General features: G+C 36.1%; 1 protein-coding gene across 4 annotated transcripts in view; it reads left to right on the top strand.

The window, feature by feature from the left end:
• MED13L (mediator complex subunit 13L) overlaps window positions 1-21,141 on the top strand; it is a 327,929-nt gene that overhangs the window by 244,522 nt on the left and 62,266 nt on the right. For all 4 annotated transcript variants that reach the window (XM_055236713.2, XM_055236712.2, XM_055236715.2 and 1 more), the window contains one exon: window positions 18,513-18,658. In XM_055236713.2, coding sequence (XP_055092688.1) covers window positions 18,513-18,658 — 146 coding nt within the window. The remainder of the gene's footprint in view (window positions 1-18,512; window positions 18,659-21,141) is intronic.

Genomic DNA, 21,141 nt, shown 5'->3' with positions numbered 1-21,141 from the left:
CCTGAGACTTGGTAATTTATAAAAAAAATAGGTTTAATTGACTCACGGTTCAGCATGACAGAGGAGTCCTCAGGAGACTTACAATCGTGGTAGAAGGCGAAGGGGAAGCAAGGCACATCTTTCCACTGCAAAGCAGGGGAGAGAGACACATACTCATCAAACAGCCAGATCTCCTGAGAACTAACTCATGAGAACAGTAAGAGGGATGTCCACCGCCAAGGTCCAGTCACCTCCTACCTGGCCCCTCCCTCAACACATGAGAATTACAATTCGAGATGAGATTTGGGTGGGGACACAGAGCTAAACCATATCTGGTCCCTTGTTTTTAATTAGTGATTTTAGCATTTTCTGCCCCAGCCTGTCTGATGTATGGAGCACGTGTTCATTAGTAACACTGGCTCCCTACACCTATAGTTTTTAGGGGAAATGGGCTTGAGAAGCACTTTCCCATGGGGTTCTCATTACTATCCCTCTAGTACTAATTCTGTAGATTCTCTACATCTAGGTCAATTGATGCATCGTACGAGTACTTTTGCTTGATTTGCCAATCACATGTAGTTGCCTCCTGTTATCAGTTAAAATTCCCTTTTTTTTTTGAGGACTCCTAAACATATACAAGCTATAGTGGAATTTTAGGCCAACTCTATATGCTGTATACTATTCCACTGTGTGACTATACCCTAATTTATTTATCCATTGTAGAATGGATTGATGGGAATTTGAGTAGTTTCCAGTTCTGATATGAGTTTAAAATCAGGAAATAAGTCCGTCTGAGTCATTCAGTGGGAAAGTGGTAGATCTGATGGAGTCTTTTATTTTTTGAGTAAATGACCTGGCTGATCCAAAGAAAAGCAATGACTACTGAATTCCTATGCCACTTTTATTAGCATTATGAAAGGAGAAACTTAAAGTGGAAATCTCTGAATTTCATGTAAAATAGATTGTGTGATTATTTCATTTATTGTTAGTTACTATTCAGGTTGTGATATTAATCAGATTTTGTAGTTGTGATTACTAATTAGGAAATCCTGTATTCAAATGATAATTTGGTTCAAATAGTATCTTATAACTTCATTATTTGTTTTCAGTGAATTTTCTTACTAAGTGAATTCTAACTTTTTAAAAGGAGAAAATATGAATAGATTAGTTTGATTCAGCTAATAAATGCATTAAACTGCCGTTGGAAGTGTGTGTATGCATGAGGTTGAAGGGGAAGCTTCTGTTACTAAAATGAACAAAAAATAAGGGAAAAAACACCACCATTTTCTTTTTTCTCTTTACCTATTGGGAGACATATGACTGAGAGCTATGTGTCATGTACTAGCTAATAGAAAACGTTGTGGCATTTGTTTTCTCCCATCCCTCTTAAAAGGAGCTGATGGCAGTAGGGCACTGGTTGAGCCGTGTCACTTTCTGTGCGTCTGCAGTCTCTCAGACTCACACCTGGGTGCTCTCACTCACCCGATTGCCTTTAAATACCATCTGTAAGGGATATCTCCAAAATGATGGTATCTCACCCCAACCTCTTTCCTCAGTTCCGTACTAACTAATATGTCTTAGCGCCTTCATGATGTCTGTGCTTGAGTGTCATGTCAGCCCTGTTTCTCAAGTACATCATGCTTTTTTCATCTCCACTGCTACCCCCTCATATAAGCCAAGCTTTTCTCTCACCTGGGCTGCCGTCATAGCCTTCTAGCTGTCATCTCTGCCTCTCCTTTTAACTCCTTCATAATGAATTGCAGCTAAAGTGATCTTCTCAAAATATAAATGAAACCATGGTAATGTCCTTGCCTTAAATCCTCTAGGGGCTTATCAATGTATTTAGAATTATCAGATTTATGTTAGGGATAGAGGACTTGGGATCATGAGCAGTGCAGATGGTTGAAGGCCATACTGTGTTTTGATGAAAGAAAAAGAAAACCTGCCTCTGGTGTAGCTCTGTGGCATGGGAAGAGTGTGGAAGACAAATATTTGCTGATCACAGCATTCTACCAAATAAGCATTAGCTCCAATTTTATTTCTCTTTTGCTGGGAAATTGGGGCCTTCTTTGAGTACTAGTGGGTAAGACATTTTGTGACAGTGCTGAGTATGAAAGGCCCTGGTCTCTGGAAGGCTAATGCCAAATGTTGGAAGGCCTTTAAAGAAGATGCCAAGCCACAGTGAGTGCCAGCTGCTAGTTCTGAAATAGTGATCTCAAAAGGTAGGTTTCTTTTGTGCTATATTTGTGTTAGGCAGTGCCTTTAAAAATATAACTAGAACCATTACGGTGAATAGACACAGAAAATAATTTTATGTTATACAGTAGTTATATATACTAGCTTCCTTTAAATAAATATTATAGCTTTATCAGTTTTTTAGACAGAATTGGAGTGTGGGGGGAAGAATATGAACATGGGTCCTTCCCTTCTCTTTTTCCTGCCTCATCTCATTAGAGAAGTATTTAAGGTAGCTTTCATATAGTAAATTTAATGAGGCGGGAAAAAAATAGATGAGGAAATACGGATAGAGGAAAAAATAAGGATGGATGGAAAATGCAATAATAGATTATGGGGAAATAACATTCTATAAGAAAGGCTGCATACCTAGCACCAGTACTCGTTAGCAGGTTTTCCTTTTTTTTTTTTTTTTTTGCCGTTTGACTGCGTAGGTAAAGTCCTGCTTGCTGCCGTTCACCTGATGAAGGGCAGCATGTTGGAACTTCCATCTGTTTTACACTCTTTTGGCAGGTCATTTCTCCCACCGTGAGCCAGGCTTGAGAATCTAGGCAGATGTCAGAGGTCTGTCCCTATGTTTCTTTCAAGCTGGCAAGAATTCCACCATGACTGCCACTTGCTCCCCCATGAGTGTCAGAATCTGTCATAATGGTTGGATGTTTTTGTAAAACATAAACATTCCTGACTTTAAGGTGTACAGTGAGACATATTTTGTAATTTGGGAAGGTACACCATTTCAGTTTAGCAATAGGGAGCTATGGAGTTAGGCAGGGAGTCAATAGGATATGTGCAGTCTTGGCAGTATTTCAGTGTCAGTTGATCCTTGATTGTTCATAGTGATATATAATGCCTTTGGATTTAATGAGAAAAACAGTAAAAAAATTTATGTGGTTCCTCATCATCCCCCATGTCTTATACCTTGCTTGTCCCTATCTTTAAAGTAACCTCCAAAACAGATGAAAGGTTTTATATTTAAAAAAAAGAATTCCAAGCATGTCTTAAAGTAAGCAATAAAAATACTTTGGTGGTTAGTTTACCTAATATAAATACCACTTTAATCTGTGTGTCCTGTCAGACACACTCCCCATTGAATTCTCAAAGTGCTGTCCAGAGACTGTGACTAGATAATCTGGCTAGTTTAGTAACCTCAGGAGAGATTTTAGTAAGATGACTTTCATAATCCTCAAATCTTACGTATGTTGGCTTCTGGTTTTTTCAAGCATGCATCACTGACTAGAACAGCTCTTATATCTATTTTGGCATCTTGAAAATTATATTAGTTTTTACTACCGGGATGAGACCCCTCAGACTCTTCCAGTCTTTGAATTAAGGACATATTGAGTCACGGCCTCTTCACTGTCACTTGCTCTTAATAAGTGACGTACCCAAGGAGGATTAAGTCCCGTAGACCAGTAGAGCACCATTTTTTCATTAACACAAAGTGTGCTGCTTCTCTGATACCACTACGGTGCCAGGAATGGTACCCTACGGTCTGGAAGAATTTATAATGCACTACCCAAGTGCCAAACTTACTGCCAGAGAACAACTTAGAATTGAGGATAGAAGGGTGGAAAACAGCAACCATGGGGCTTGATAACTTTGCTCTTATACAGATTGAGTATCTGAAATGCTTGGGACCAGAACGTTTTGGATTTCAGATTTCCTTGGATTTCAGAATATCTGGATATACAAAATGAGTTAGCTTGGGGATGGAACCCAAGTCTAAATGTGCAATTCATTTGTTTCATATATACCTTGTACATATAGCCTGAAGGTTATTTTATACAATATTTAAAAAATATTTTTGTGCATAAAACAAAGTTTTGACTGCATTTTGACTGTGACCTGTCACATGAGGTCATGTGTGGAGTTTTCTCCTTGTGGTATCACGTAGGTACTCATAAAATTTTGAATTTTGGGACATTTCTGATTTTTGGATTAGGGATGCTCAATATGTGTTTGTGTAGGTGTAGGTGTAGGTAGAATATTCCATGAGTCGCTTTTGTATTGTAATAATGTACTTGGTGACTTTTTCTCAGAAGGGTAATTATTCATAGAACTGTAATGGTAATTTAGTAGTTATAATACAAGTACTATGCCTCATTTTAGAAAATTATGTGCAATTAACTTTCCTGGACATTTTCATTGCCTTGTAATCAGGTTTAACTTATAATTGAAAGAGAAGATATATGAAATAGTAAGAGCACCTCAGAGCTTCACAAAATAATTTAATCAAGTCTCATTATGTGGATACTATAATGCCACTGTCTTTTGAAAAGGAGGTAAAAATTAAGGCCTGTCCGATAAGAGAAAGCTCAGTATACCTGCAAGCAAAGGACCTCAGTGTAGTCTTTGTGAGTGGTGCCAAAGTAAACTACATTTTTAAGGAGAGTAAGTGGTAAAGTAATATTAGCAAAATATTCCCAAATAAGGATCTATATATTGAGGCAAATTGCTTCTGGCAAGAGGCTTGATTAATGGCAGCTATGAAAATTTTAATAGATAAGTTCATACCACAGAAAGCGTTTAGATACAATTATCTGAATGCATTTTGCATTGAGAATCTGTTATCAAAACACTTTTACACCGTGAAAAGAACAGGAGTTTATTAACATTCATAATACATTTTGAGAGCACATGTAATAGTTGCATTCTAAAACTCAACGTGAGAAGTAAAAATATCTTTTTAGAGGATTTAGAATAGTGTAAGAGAATAAAACGATCTGGAACACTAGTCTCTTCTTTTGCATTTATACAAGTCCTTTCCCAACTACCCCAGTTGTAACCCACACCAACCCCTTGTGTTTCTTAAGTAAAAAGTCTTAAAAAATACTTTTTTTAATAGCTAGACATATTATTTTCTCCTATTGATAAACTTCTTTCAGCTTTAAAAATCTTCACTGTGTATATCAATTGTTCTTGTTCTTCTCATAATGAAACTTTCTAAAGAAAAGTAATTTAATCTTTGGTTATGACTGAAACCGCATTCATCTATCTGGTGAATATTAGGTTTTGTGTGCCATGCAGTATGCTAGTTGCTGGGGATACAGAGGGCAGGGGACAGACATGGTTTCTACCCTCATGGAGCTCACATTAGGGTGAGGGAGACTATCAAAATAAATGAAATATTAATAGTTGTAAATTATGACAAGCCCTGTGAAGGAAACAAATTGGGCAATGGAAGCATTGGACATATAAATTAAAGTAGTGAGAGATGAAGTTGGAAGGATAGAATGAAAACAAATTTCTTTCCCTATTAGAACATAGTTTTTGGCTGGGTGTGGTGGCTCATGTCTGTAATCCCAGCACTTTGGGAGGCTGAGGTAGGTGGGTCCTTCGAGGTGATCCTGGGCAACGTAGCGAAACCCAGTCTCTACCAAAAATATAAAAATTAGCTGGGTGTGGTGGCGTGTGCCTGGGGTCCCAGCTACTCGGGAGGCATAGGTGGGAGCATCGCTGGATCTTGAGAGGTCGAGGCTGCAGTGAGTCATGATCGCGCCACTGCATTCCAGCCTGAGTGACAGAACGAGACCCTGTCTCTAAATTAATTAATTAATAAGAATATAGTTTTAGTGTTACTTACTGGACCTTGAGAATATAGAATTTTAGCTTACAAAATATATAGCTTAAGTGAGTTATATGATACTTAATAAATGATAGGAAAATGTATCCTGCTACCTCTTGCCTTGCTCCATGAGTTGCAGCCATTCTTTATAGAAATTGTAAAGATTGCATAGTGTACAAACAGTATAAGATACAGCATTATAATTATATATTGAGGGATTTATTGTTGTTGTTTTTAGTGATTTGTTATTAAAGTACAAAATTTTGGCTGAGGTGTCCTACCAGAATTTTTCCCCTTTTATATTTCTGCCTCTTTTAAAGTCTTCGGGCTCTTGCTGTGCATGCCAGTGAGTACCGTAGTGCCACGCTTGTATATTTTTATTACTTTTGAAGGTTTTTATGTAGTTTGCTCAGGAAACTGTAAAATACCTAAGCGCTATCTGCTCTTATTTATGTATACATCCCTAAATCTAGCACAGTGTCTGGCACAAAGATAGGTGTGCTTAGTGAATGTTTGTTCTGTGAGTTTCTCTGCTTTTTGTTTTGTTTTGTTTTTGTTTTTGAGACAGTCTCGCTTTTTTGTTCAGGCTGGAGTGCAGTGGCGCGATCTCGGCTCACTGCACCTCTGCCTCCCAGGTTCAAGCGATTCTTCTGCCTCAGCCTTGCGAGTATCTGGGATTACAGGCTGCACCACCACGCCTGGCTAATTTTTGTATTTTTAGTAGAGACAGGGTTACACCATGTTGGCCAGGCTGGTCTTGAACTCCCAACCTCAGGTGATCTACCCACCTTGGCCTCCCAAAGTTCTGGGATTACAGGCGTGACCCAGCCTGAGTTTCTCTGATAGTATGGGTGCCCAGTGAGAGGTGAGTACTTTTGGTAGCAGAGAAGAAAGAGATCTCCGTGGGAAGAGGTAATATGAGAAGACTGTATGGAGGAAGTGGAAGGGATGTCTGACTGCTATGCTAGTCGCCTTTCTAGCCCAGAGAATATAGGCTACCTTGGGCTACAAAGTCAACACTGTATTATTCTCCATAGCTGTCAGGAATGTGCCTTATGCAGGCTCCCTTCAGAAGAATGCTTAGAGAGATTATTCTCAAGGCTAATGATGTGTATCCCCTGGTGTATTCCTCGCTGGACTATCAGAGCTTTACGTTTGTGTTCTTCTGCATCTCATGACTCAGAATTCTAGGCTTTATTTATTTCTGAGTCTTCTAGTAAAATGCCAGAAAATTTTAGGGAAATGTTATAATGTATCAGAAACTCTAATGTAGCATCTACCTATGGCAAGCACCATGCTAAGTAAGTACTGGGGTCCAAAATGATAGGTAAGATATGATTCCTATCCTCACAAAATTTAGTAAGATGGGCTAAACATAAACTTATAAAAATCGAAGTGCCGCGATTGAGGTATACACAGAGATGTATCAGAGCATTTTAGTCTGTTCTGGGGCTTTAAAGGTAATTTCATGGAAAAGATAAATAGGGGTTAGATGAACAATAGGAGAAGTTTATTCTAAGCAAAACATCAGCGCAAGCAAAACTGTAGAGATATGAACCAGAGTGGCACTCACAGAGAGCGTTCAGTCTTGAAGTAGTTTGACTGTTTGAGTGAGGCTGGAGAAGTAGCTCATAGAGTGATTGTATACCAGTGCTAATATTGAATGTTTCCGTTTTACACTAATTGCCAGGAGGGAATAGGTTTATGTTGTGTTTAGCTATTCAGCACTTAAGCAGTAGATGGGCTTTCTCTAACACAGTTTCCTGTTATATATATAAAAGGAATATATGTACACACATACACACACACACACACACACACTCATGATTCATACTTTAGAGAACCAAAAATATGTTATTTTAAATCCTGATATCTAGGGAAGCTTCAAGGTGAAGTGTAGGAGTGAGGATCTTGTACTACTCACAAACTGACATGACCATATTTACCCAGAGGTACTTTGAAACAATATATTTTGATGGTCTTTTTCTTTCTTTAATTCTGGAAGAAATAGATCTTTGAAGCTTGGAATAAAGAGTTAGAAATATCTGGTGAAACATTTGGAGACATACTTGTAATACATGTGAAATACGAAAATAAGGCAGCCAGTGAAAAGGGTTTTTAACTTGAATAAACTTCCCTAAGTCATGTAATGTACTTGAATTAAGAAGTTTTTATTTTGAAAATAGTTTAATAATTTTTATAGTGGTTTCCTGTCTTATCAATAGTGTTTGTGTAGGGCACTTAAAATGATGTTCTTGTGAACGAATTTCAGGTATAAGCCCAGGTGTTTATTAGTCAGAAATATTCTAGTATTTGTTTTACTTACTTTTATTCCTCAAAATTTACACGTTGATTTTTAAAAATGAAAAAGGTGGCAAGTGTAAAGCTATGGAACAAACCTCTTAAAGTCCTTAAGATGAATGCTTTCCAGTGCTGTAATTATATTCTTGAATGTGATTTTTTTAAAAAAACAAAACCCAATCAGACTCATACACCACAGTCCCAAGTAGATCCCAGAAACCTTTTTTCTACCCCATCATCTCCTCCCGCTCTTCCTCTTCTTCACTTCCTTCTCCCCGCCACCCTTTCCTATATTCTTCTTCCTCTCTGCTCTACCATCATTTCCTCTCCCCATCCGTCTTCTTTTCCTTTCTCCTTGTCTCCTCTCCTCCTTCCTGCCACTCTCAGCCTCATCTCCCTTTGTTTCCAGTATCTATAGAAAGAACATAATATAGAGAGAGCCTTATAGTTCGCAAATTGTTTTTAGGTCCACAGAGCCCCTGAGCACTGTGGTTAGTGTATCAGTGTGATGAGTGCTATTGGAAAAAAAATAGGGAAGAGACCCATGGCGGGTGTAACTTTAAATTTTGTGGGGAAGAACAGTCTTGATGAGGTGGTGGCATTTAAGGAAAACTTGTAAGAAGTAAAGAGAGGAGCCGTGTTGATATCTGAAAGGAAGAGAATTCTAGGCACAGGGAACAGTAATTTCAAATTGTGATTGTTTGAATAATAGCTTATTAGGCTGGAATGCAGAGAAGAAAGGGAAGAGAGCAATAGGCAATTTGGTTAGAAGGGTAACTGGGCCATTGGAGGGTTGATTTCTGAGTTTCCTGTTCTGTTCCATTGGCCTCTTTGTCCTTGAGTCATTATTATCCTGTTATAATTACCAAGGTTTAATTATAAATAGTGATACTAGCAGGTTGTCTCTCACTTTTTTTTTCTTTAAACTTGGGTTGGCTATTCTTGACTGTGTTCTATGTAAATTTTAGAATCAGCTTGTCAAAAACTTGGGCTATTGATTAGAATTACATGGAATTTTTAGGTCATTTTGGGGAAATTATAATCTTTATGGTATTTATTGTATCCAGGAATATGATACATCTTTTAAAAGACTTCATATATTCTTTTGTATTCTTCAAACAGACTATTCTATAAATTTCTCCGTGGAAACCTAAGCTGTCTTTTATTGGTTTATTTTCTGGGTACCTTACAGTTTTTATTGCTATTGCTAATGGGATATATTTTTCCCCATTATATTTTCTAAGTTTTTTTGTAGGAGTACAACTGTTATTGAGCTTGTATCTACCAACCTTATCTACATGCTTGATCTCTTTTGTTAGTTCTCTTAGTCTATGTATTGTCTACATAGGATATCCAAGAAAATTATATCCATCTGCAAATAAAGATAGCATCACCACTTCCTTTTTTTTTTTTTTTTTTTTTTTGGAGACTGAGTCTTGCTCTGTTGCCCAGGCTGGAGTGCAGTGGCCCAATCTCAGCTTACTGCAAGCTCTGCCTCCCATGTTTACCCCATTCTTCTGCCTCAGTCTCCTGAGTAGCTGGGACTACAGGTGCCCGCCACCATGCCGGTCTAATTTTTTTTGTTGTTGTATTTTTAGTAGAGACCAGGTTTCACTGTGTTAGCCAGGATGGTCTCAATCTCCTGACCTTGTGATCCGCCCTCCTCGGCCTCCCGAAGTGCTTGGATTACGAGCGTGAGCCACTGCACCCGGCCCCTTTTTGATTTTTATACCACCTTTTTTCTTTTCTTGTCTTATTGCATTGACTTGGATATCTAGGGCAGTGTTGTGTAGAAAAGCAGTTATCTTTGTTTTGCTCCATTTTTTAAAAGGGATTCTTCTAAAGTTTTGACGTGAAGCAAGACAATTGCTTTATCTGTTTCGGTCAGTTCCTTTTGATTTCCAAAGTTCCCTAAGAGTTTTAAAACTAATTATTATTGAACTTTTTTCTGAAATTTAACATATGCTTCTTTCTTAGGTATTGAGATAGATTCTTTGATTTTTCTTATTCATCTGTTAATGCATTGTATTAGTTTCATAGATTTGCCGATGTTAATTCATCACATCATTTGTTGAAGCTGTTTGAATAAGAGAAATGGGTTGAGCCTTGATAATTTGGTAAAACCTAAGATGATATTGAAGTGGGTGGATGGGTTTTTTTAGTTACTGTTTTCAAATTCTTTTATTTTTATAGAAAATTATTTATTTCATACGTATCAGATTTATCAGCATAAAGTTACTGTATTTATAGTGTTCTTATTGTTAAAAGTGTTCTTCTTTGTTTGTAGTTATTTCCTCTATTTTTGTTCCCAGGATTGTTTGAGCACTTACCTTCCTGCACATACATCTTTCATCCCTCTCCTTAAATCAGTCATATCTAGTATTTTTGTCATCTATTAGTCTGCTCCAAAAAGAAATTTTATCTTGTTAATCCTTTCTGTTGCTTTTTCCTATTTTATTAATAATACATATTTTTGTCATTATTTTCCTCGTTCTGTTTTATTGTGTTTACTCTTTGCTTTCTTCATTTCTTTTAAGACTTTTAGGCCTATAAGGATATAAATTACTCTGTAAGTACTGTTTCTGGTAGATTTTGACATGTATTACTTTTGTTGTCATTCAGTTTTAAATATTTTGTGATTTCCATTGTGATTTCTTCTGTAACCCATGATTTATTAGGAAGTACACGTTTAAGTTTTGAAACAAAAGGATTTTATTTTAACCTTTCAAAAAAAACTGTTGATTTCTAACTAAATTGCACTGTTGTTAAAGAATATGTAGACTGACTTTGGGAGGCCAAGGGGGGTGGATCACCTGAGGTCGGGAATTTGAGACCACCTAGCCAAAATGGTGAATCCCTGTCTCCACGAAAAATACAAAAATTAGCTGGGCGTGGTGGCGCACATCTGTAATCCCAGCTACTTAGGAGGCTGAGGCATGAGAATCGCTTGAACTGGAAGGTGGAGGTTGCAGTGAGCCGATATCGTGCCACTGCACTGCAAGCTGGGCAGCAGAGTGAGATTTCATCTCAAAAAAAAAAAAAAAAACAAAAAAAAAAAAAACAAAAAAACAAAACCAAGAGTATGTAGACTATATATCATCATTTCTTTGAAATGTGATACTTGTCTTGTGTCTTGTTACGTATTCAATTTTTGTAGCTCTTCCATGTATTCATGGAAAAAGGATATGTTCTTTCTTTGTGGAAAGCCATGGTATACACTAGAAAACATGTTAAAATATTTATTAATTTTAGATTTGTCAGTTTCTCCTTATTCTAATTTTTTCTGTATATATTTCTGAGCTATATTGCATACTAGTATGGCTGTGTACATGTTCATGATTGATTGTCTTCTTGAGTTTCTCTTTTTATATTTATTGATGAACTTAAGTTTTAAAATATTTCGTTGTTTTATTTATTGTTATTCCTGTACTAGGTTTTTTCTTGTTAGAATTCATCTGGCATTTGATTTTCTACATTTTTTTAACTTTTGGTGTAATTTTACTTTGCATGCCTTTTGTGCAATATGTAGATGGATTTATTTCAATTATTTTAGCTACTCTGGTAATCTTTGTCTTTTCAGTAGGTTTAATTACACTAGTTTTTTTTCATTTTCACAGTGATATAGCCACATTGCCTTTTAAAAATGTCTTTAAAAATGGCAAACTCTTCAACTCCATACCTTTGCACTTACAAGTTTCAATTTTTTGTAATGGTTTTTTACCACTTTCCTTTTTTCTTATGATTCAAACTTCAGTTTAAATGCTTCCCTCCCCCTTTTTTTTTCAGAGAAGCTTTTCTCTGACCAATCCCTTTTTAGAATAGACCCCAACTCCGATTATTTTCTTAGTTCGTTATTTATTTCTTTTATAATACTTAGAAAAGTTATTTATCTCATTTCTGTGTAGATTATTTAGTGATGATACTAGTATTAATGTCTCCATTTTTTATCATTTTATTTATATGTTAGTTACTTGATATTAGTTGGTAGAGGGTGAAGAAAAGGGTAGCATGGTCAAGAGGAGGTGCTTCAGGGTTGGGTTACCTGAAGCAAATTGAGGAAGACATAAAGATTATTCGTGATGGAAGAGAGTATGTATAGGAGTACCTTCACAGAGAGAAAGGAGTCTCTGGGGAAGGGTGAATTAAGTTTAACTCAGAGATTTTTAAGGTGAGAAAGAGGTTAAACAAAGAATTACTTGAATCAGACCTGATTTACTGAGTAAAGAGTGGAGAATAAACAGAGTTGAGAAGGCATGGAATACCTGTCAAGTGGCGTGCCCCCAAGAGAACAGGGGTGAAGCTCCAATTTTCCTTTGACCTTGCCATATTTTTGGTTCTGTGTATTCATTTGATAGTATCTTCTGGCCTATAGCAGTAAGGGAGATAGTAGAACTGATGCAGGGACTAGTTTAAGTTACATTGTGTCTGATTTATGTTGATGTTGAGTAGGGGTGAAGGCAGCATTGATCTAAGGTAGAAAATCTTGGATATACTAAACACTATGTTGAGAAGAAGGACCGGGTTTTTATTCCACCTGTGTTCTGAACTTGCTATGTAACTTTGGGTGCAATCTTGCCTTCCCCCGAATCAGAAAGAGGTTGACCTTAATAATCTCCAAAGTCTCTTAAAATTTTTAATGAAAATATATGAAATAAATGGGGTGAGTAAATAAAAAAGAGTAATAAGTGATAAGCAACAACATGGTATAGAGCTTGTAATAATGATTTACCTCCTGCTTCTCATGTAACACTGTATATCCTAACATATCTATAATTGTATTCATAGAACCCCTTATCATCAATGTTCATTCTCAAATCTGATCTCATTTTAACAATGTAAAATTTAAGTTGATAGAGAATATAAATGAACGTTCCCACTTATGTACGAGCCAGCTAGTAGAAAGAACATTGAATTTTAAGGCCAATTCCAGTTGTGCATTTAGAAGTGTTATTGGGCACACTAAAGTCCTTTTAGCCCTATTTGTTCATCTGTGAAATGAAGGAGGTTGGACTTTGTATGAAAACACCGGAATTTTGCTTACAGGCAGATTTCTAGATCAGAGAAATATGATAGTTGTTTTGTGTCCATATTTTATCAAGACATTTGACATAACCTTTTTGATTATTCTCTTTAGAGTAGAATGAGTGAGTGACAACTCACTGTTGAATTTGTAACTTGGAGTTACCTGATGAGATGACACAGGATTCTGTTCTCAGTACAGTTTTTATTTCACCATTTTTAGCATTGCTTTGGATAAAGATATTGATGGCTTGCAAATCAAGTAACCAGTATGTTGGATTACAAAATCAGGGTCTCAGCAGGCTTTGACTAAGCACCAAATATGACAAATGGAAGCACCACGGATTTCTCCAGAGCACTCCTCTGGTTGGGCCAACAAACAGTGCTGCATAAGGATAGGAGGAAAGGGCTTCCTTGGATCTTGCCTTCACATTGCTTTCTGTGTGACACATGACCCCACATTTCAACAAGTATAAAAGAATATTGTGAATTCTCTCTTTCTCCTTTAGTCATGCCTTTTCATTCCCTGAGGGAACCAAAATTATTAGGGATTGTTTGTTTGTTTTGAGACAAAGTCTTGCTGTCACCCCGGCTGGAGTTCAGTGGCATGATCTGGGCTCTCTGCCACCTCAACCTCAAAGCCTCAAGCAATCCTCCTACCTCAGCCTCACGAGTAGCTGGGACTACAGGCAGTGCCACCACACCCAGCTAATTTTTGTATTTTTTGTAGAGATGGGGTTTTGGCCATGTTGCACAGGCTAGTCCTGAACTCCTGAGCTCAGCGATCTGCCCAACTCTGCCTCCCAAAGTGCTAGGATTACAGGCGTGAGCCACCTTGCCCAGCCATTATTAGGTTTTTTAAATGATCTGTTCAGAAAAATGTTATGCCGCATTGCAAATTGTAAGCAAATTGTGTGTGGAAATATTTTTCTCCCCACTTTCCCATGTTATACAACTGGGTGTATGTTATTCATATTGTTTTGTACCTTGTTCCTTTTTTCTCATAATAGTCCTTGTTGGAGGTGTTTCCGTATCAGTGTGATCATTTCCTTTTACATGGCTGCAGGGCATTACTTTGTAGCTTATATACCATAGTTAACAGGTCCTCTACCGATGGACATTTTAGTGTTTTTCAGACTTTATTACAAGCAGTGCTATAATCTATACTCAATACCATAGTTTTATCTGTGGGATAAATTCTTAGAAGTGCTGTTGCTAGGTCACAGGGGGATTCAACTTTCTAGTGTCAGTGCTGTCATTCCCGTCCTTGTTTTACATGATCTTAGAAAAAATAGAATTTAATAGTTGGGATTTAGGCATTATCAAATCCAGTGATTCTCAAAGTGTGGTCTTTGAGCCAGGAGCAGCAGCAGCATCACATGAGAACTTGTTAAAAATGCAGATTTATGGGGCCCACCCTAAACCTCCTGAATCAGAACCTCAGGGGCCCAGCAGTCTGCACTAACAGGTGCTTTTACATATATGGAAACTGATCAGAGTGATGAAATAACTTGCCAAAAATTATATAGTTACTGGTGGCTTCTGTTATATTTCCACTATAACTTCTATTTTTCTTGTTTTCAGTGCCTCTTTTAAAAGGACATTTTGTTTTTTAAGTTATCAATATAAAAGATCCTTGATTCAATTTTGATCTTTTTTATTTATGCTTCTCAACCGTTTGTGTTTTGGGACATAGCAAATGCAAATGAGTACTATTTTGAAATTTTTATAACAATTCCTTAGACTTTCTAAAACCAATCCTTAAATTAACTCCCTGTTATTTTGTATATACGAGTCTTTTGATGTCTCAAGGGATGGCCCCCGACATCCTTTTTTTGACTCCTTTCCAGTCACATCCCACCATTCCAAACTATATCCTTCTCTTAACCACATCTGTTCCTTGCCTCATGTTTTCTCTTTTTCTTTCTACTATTACACCCTATTTTCTTTCTTTCTTTTTTTGAATTCTATTTTATTTTAAATTGACACATCATAATTGTACATATTTATGAGCTACAAAGTGATGCCTGGATACCTGTATACAGTGTGTAATGATAAAATCAGGGTAATTAACAAATCCATAACCTCAAACATTTATCATTTCTCTGTGGTAAGAACATTCTCTGTTTTACCTATTTTGAGATATACAATGCATTATTGTTATCTAGTTACCCTACTGTGCAATGGAATACTAGAACTTATTGTTCCTAACTGTAACTGTTGGCTAACCTCCATCTCTTCCCTTCCCCTCCCCTGCTTCTGATAATCGCAATTCTGCTCTCTACTTATATGATATCAGGTATTTTAGATTCCACATGTGAGTGAGATCATGTGGTATTTGTCTTTATGTGTCTGACCCGTTTCACTTAACATAATGTCCTCCAGGTTCATCCATGTTGTCTCAAATGACAGGATTTCCATTCTATAACTTAATAGTATTCCATTGTGTATTATATAACACATTTTCTTTATTCATTCATCCTTTGATGGACACTTAGGTTGATTCCGTATCTTAACTATTGTGAATAATAATGAATAAGCATGGGAGTGCAGATGACTCTTTGACATACTGAGTTCATTTCCTTTGGATATATCCCCAGTGGTGGGATTACAGGATCGTATGGTAGTTGGATTTCTAACATTTTGAGGAATCTTTATACTGTTTTTCATAATTGCTGTTTTAATTTACATTCCCACCAACAGCATATAAAGTTCCTCTTCTCTTTGCATCCTTGCCAACACTTGTTATTTGTTATCTTTTTGATGATGTCCATTTTAACTGGAGTGAAGGGATATCTTATTGTGGTTTTGATTTGCATTTCCCTGATGAATACTCATGTTGAACATCTTTTCTATATACTTGTTGGCCATTTGCATGTTTTATTTTCAGAACAAAGCAGTGCTGGGGGGGATACATCACACTACCTGACTTCAAAGTATACTGTAAAGCTATAGTGACCAAAATAGCATGACACTGACATAAAAACAGACACGTAAATCAATGGAACAGAATAGAGAATCCAGAAATAAATTCACTTATCAACAGACACTTCATTTAAAAGAAGGTGCCAACAGCACATACTGGAGGAAAGAATAGTGTCTTCAAAAAATGATGCTGGGAGAATTGGATTTCTTCATGCAAAGGAATGAAGCTAGACCCCTATTTCTCACCACATACAAAACCAATTCAATTTAAAAACTTTAAATATAAGATCACTTCTCCCCTGCCTGCCCCCCCCGCAAAAAAAAAAAGTATGAAACTACTAGAAGAAACCATAGGAGAAATCCTTCTTCACATTCATTGATCTGGGCAAGGATTTTAAAAATAAAACTTCAAAGGTCCAGGTAATAAAAGCAAAAATAGAAAATGGGGTTATATCAAAGTAAAAAGCTTCTGCACAGCAAAGGAACTGACCAACAGTGAAAAGGGTAACCCACGGAATAGGAGAAAATATTTGCAAACTGTATATCTGACAGGGGATTAATATCTGGAATATCTAAGGAACTCAAGTCAGTAGCAGAAACCAACCAGATTTAAAAGCGGGGCAAAATACCTGAATGGACATTTCTCAAATTTTCATTTGTTCTTTTCTTCTTAAAGCATTTGTATATTCTAAATTGAAGAAATCACTACTCGTTAGCCTTTCTATGGCATTTTGTTATTATTTGTATGTTTGTGCCTGGCTTTATTTTATTCATGTGCTTTCATATCAGTCTCTTGCTAGTGAATATGCTCCTTGAGGGCAAGGACTGTTTTCTTCAGTGTCACTTCAGGCTCCTTGCACCATTCTTAGATAAATGTTGGTTGTATTTGTTCTCGTGCACAGTTGGGACTCGGTGGAATAGAGAACATGTTCTGTGGCTATAGTCTACATTTATTTCTCCCACCAGCTTCTTATAAATAAGCTGGTAACTACATGTGATACTGGGCATGAATAGGGATAAGTCAGCTCAAACTCCCTTAGCTGGAATTTACAGCTGAAAAATAAGCCAATCTACAATCAGTAAAACTATATTTTGGTCCTATTTAATGTGCCAGGCATAAAGTTGTATGTAGAAGATGGTGTGTTTCTAGTGTCATTTTCATAAAGGACAGAGTGTTTTTACTGTTTATATTATTTTATACCTATAGATGTTCAAATTATGTGCATTTTTGCTTTTGTGAACTTTATAAACTTAGAAGTATGGTATCAAGAGTTTTTAAAACTTTTTTCAAAATTCTTTTAAAATTGTAGTCACTATCTTGAATTTACCCTGTCATGTTAAATACCCAGATACCAAGACTGGGTGTTTCCTACTGGTGAAATGTCATATTTTGGTAAAACAAAAAATGTTACCTAAACATACTGGTCAAAGAAGAATATATATGTGTCACTATGTGATAGAGAAACATTTTAATTTTATTGCATTTTTTCCTTTCAAGCATTATAATTTTGCACTTGAAACAACATTTATTTTTTTTTAGTAGTACTCCAAATGTACTTTATAATATTTTAGAGAAGTTTTGAAAAGAAGCAGCATCTTTGGGATGACTTTTAAAAATTGTGGTTGCTTGGCTTTATTTAGTAAAAGTGATTTTGTTTCATCAGGCAAATGTTCTTACGAGATGTTTTGAGAAATGGAGATATGTTATGGCTATCTTAACGGCCAAAGTTACAATTTTGAAAAAATGTGCTGAGGGGTTGCCTTCTGATCTTGTTCGTAAGCCACTTTTTTTGAGACAGGGGTCTTGCTCTGTTTTCCATGGTGGAGTGCAGTGGCTTGATCACAGTTCACTGCAACCTCGAACCCTTGGGCTCAAGCAATCCTCCCACCTCAGCCTCCTCAGGAGCTAGGACTACAGGTGCACGCCACCGTGCCTGGCTAATTCATTTATTTATTTTTGGTGGAGATGAGGTCTTATGTTGCCCGGGCTGGTTTTGAATTCTGGCCTCAAGTTATCCTCCTGCCTCAGCCTCTCAAAATGTTGGAATTACAGGTGTGAGCTGTTACGCTGGGTCAGTGGGCCACTTTAAAAAATAAGTCTTTTAAGTGTTTATTCATTTATTTGACTTAACACGTTTTGAGTGCTTGTCATGTGCTAGACACTGAGACAACAGAAAACTATTCCAATTCTTTCTCTGTTCTTAGGTGTTTATAGTTGGCATAAGAGTTAGTTTTTATGCAAATGAAACTGGAAACATTTTGTATAGTAACTTACAAAAGTTCTCAATGCAGTATATTCATATTTCCAGATTTATCTGATGGCTTAGTTTGTCAATACTGAATTAGAAGTTTCTCTTTTGCCCATAATTAGAAGTCAGCCTTACTGGACGGTTGATAAAGTAGAGCTGTATCTTACCTGTAGTTCCTGTTTCTAGCACCCATTTCCTACCAAAATATAAAGTTGAGTTTCTCATTCTCTCTTTTGTAGTGAGCATTTGTCCTGTGCTTTCACATTCTTTCTGCATGGAGAAAGTAATGTATGCACAAGTGTGGAGATTGCCCAGCACCAGCCAATTTATTTGATCAATGAGGAGCATATCCATATGGCTCAGTCTTCACCTGCACCATTTCAAGGTAAGTATTGATGTTCCTGCTCTCCACCCCTATCCATCACCGAGTGGATAACCATGTTGCCCAGTAAAGTTTTGCAGGGTGAGACCTTATCTTAAATGGACATTTTAAAGCTAAGCATAAGGGTCAGATTTTGAAGAAGGAAGAAAAGACTACCATTTCATAATTAAGTAGTAATAGTATGTTAGTTTTTCGCTGAAGCTTATTGCATATATAAGATGGTCTTATGTGTATTCTTCTGTAAGAGTAAAATGTAGAATTTCCTTCAGAACAAAAGAAAATCAATAAATACTTGAAAAATATAATTCAATGAGTAATTGACCAAAGTCACAAATTAAAGGTTTTCATTGTTGTGTTTATTAACAAGGTTTTAGGAATGTAATGGTTTATAGAAGATAAACCAAATACTTAGTATTTGAAATTTCTATCAGAATCAAAGTTCTAGAATTATGCAGTGTATAGTTTCTTCAGCGATGTTCCTAACTTTGTTTTAATTTTAAACTCCATTGGTAATAGATATTTAGTTGTAATTTAAATGTAATTTATACATTCATATTTTCATTAATTCTCAAGCTTTACCACCTAGATATCACCAAAATAACTTCATGTCCTTTTGATCTGAGCATTACAAATCTTAGTTTTGTCTTTGGAATTCAGAATTTTCCGTGAGTAACAGCTTTTAAATGTTAGAATATTAGATTGAACCATATGGAAACAGTCTTTTTTTGGTTCAGTCTAATATGTCATTATTAGAGATGACTGGTTGAAATAGTCTTAGCATATCACACAATATAATTTTTAAAAACACTGATATTTTAACAGACTTGACTAAAATATTGTAATTGCTGTAACAGCCTGTCATGAGCATTTAGCCTCCATTGTATTTATTTTTTGTTTTCTATAAACTATTCTGATCTAATTCAATGAAAGCATCTGTTTCTCGCCCCAAATATAATAAAACTTTTTTTTTTTTTGAGGTAAGAAAGAACATTGAATCCACATTTAACTGTGTCCTAATTTTTAACTCCAACTTCCCTACTGCAATACATTTTAAGCTGTGTAAAGTTGGGTGTTTAGTGTATGAACTACTAGAAAATTCAAAACCCAATTCTTAGACTGTACAGTACAAATTGTACAGTATTTGCAAATTATGGTTTGTCAGAATTTTTAAAATACTGTTTTCTTGAGTGTAAAAGTGCTGAGGACCATCTGACTTCGTTCAACATTTTATCACTCAGAATAAAAGCATTTAGTTATGATAATAACAGAGGAATAACTAGTCATGAGGGAAGAGAACTTATTTCTAATCTTCAACGTTGAGAACAATAATATTAGGAATACCAAGTCCCTATAGACCACTTTTAATTTTTCTGATTTTTGTCACTGATAGAAGTCATAGAATACTTTTGTGGAGCATTATTTTGCTTATTTTCCATGATTGGTGTGGAGGAAGACCATACTAAGGCAGTTGCTGTCCTTATGGATAATTATGATGAACATAATTATCCAAATTGATGTGGGAATTTCCTGGAAGCATTATTGCAAAACAGTTACCCTTGATTAGCTGTGTTAGTTGGAGTCAGTATTTTTATCCCATTTGGATCATTGAAGAACAGCAGAAAGACTCCATGATACATGTGATGTCTATAGCTATCTCTCTCTTGATTGATGTGACATATGATCTAATTCTTTTAAAAAATTAGAAAAAGACATTCCGTTTAATGACCATGCTGAGTTTTTGTTAAAAATTAGAATTAAGAAAAAGTGGCCTTTATCTTCAGAAACGTATTATTTGGAAGATTGAAGTACTCACTCTAAGGCTATGAACTGGCTGGGTAATTCACAGTACTATTATTAACTATATTTTTGTGTCTGACTCAGTGAAAATGACATCAAGGTCAAATACTGAAAGAAGATAGAGGACTTTGGGTCCTTTACTTTGAGTTAAATCAAATTTTACTTAGCGTTGTTTTATCAACAGACCTCTAAAACAGTCAAAACAGAAATGATAACTATTATGCTTCAAGCTTTTGTACATTAAGACTTTCCCACTGTTAGAAATTTCATTTATATGTTATTCTTTGATTACCACAGATGTTTAGGGAGTCTCAGGAACCACAAGGGTGTTCAAGTTTTAGGCAGCATTTGGGGTCTATGTGTTGAATGATTTTCTTCTGTTTTGGGAGATTCAGTGTTTACATTGTACAGGCTATTATTGAACAGATATGTATATGCTTCAAAGCATAGTTGTCTGATAACATTGTACTATCCATATTTTATTTCGTTTAAAAATTGTGGGAGGTTGAGAGGTGTATAAATAATAAGAAATTTTAAAACAAGAAACTTCAAAATATCATACTTTTGTGGCTAAGGTGGGAGCATCACTTGAGCCTAGGAGTTTAAGACCAGCCTGAGCAACATAGTGAGACCCAGTCTCTATAAAAATAATTTAAAAAAAAATTTAAATCATACTTTAAATACAGTTA

Source organism: Symphalangus syndactylus, chromosome 13 (assembly GCF_028878055.3).
Source record: "Symphalangus syndactylus isolate Jambi chromosome 13, NHGRI_mSymSyn1-v2.1_pri, whole genome shotgun sequence".
In the NCBI taxonomy this organism is placed as follows: domain Eukaryota; kingdom Metazoa; phylum Chordata; class Mammalia; order Primates; family Hylobatidae; genus Symphalangus; species Symphalangus syndactylus.
Note: the sequence above shows the minus strand (reverse complement) of the source record. Positions and strands in the feature narration are given on the sequence as shown.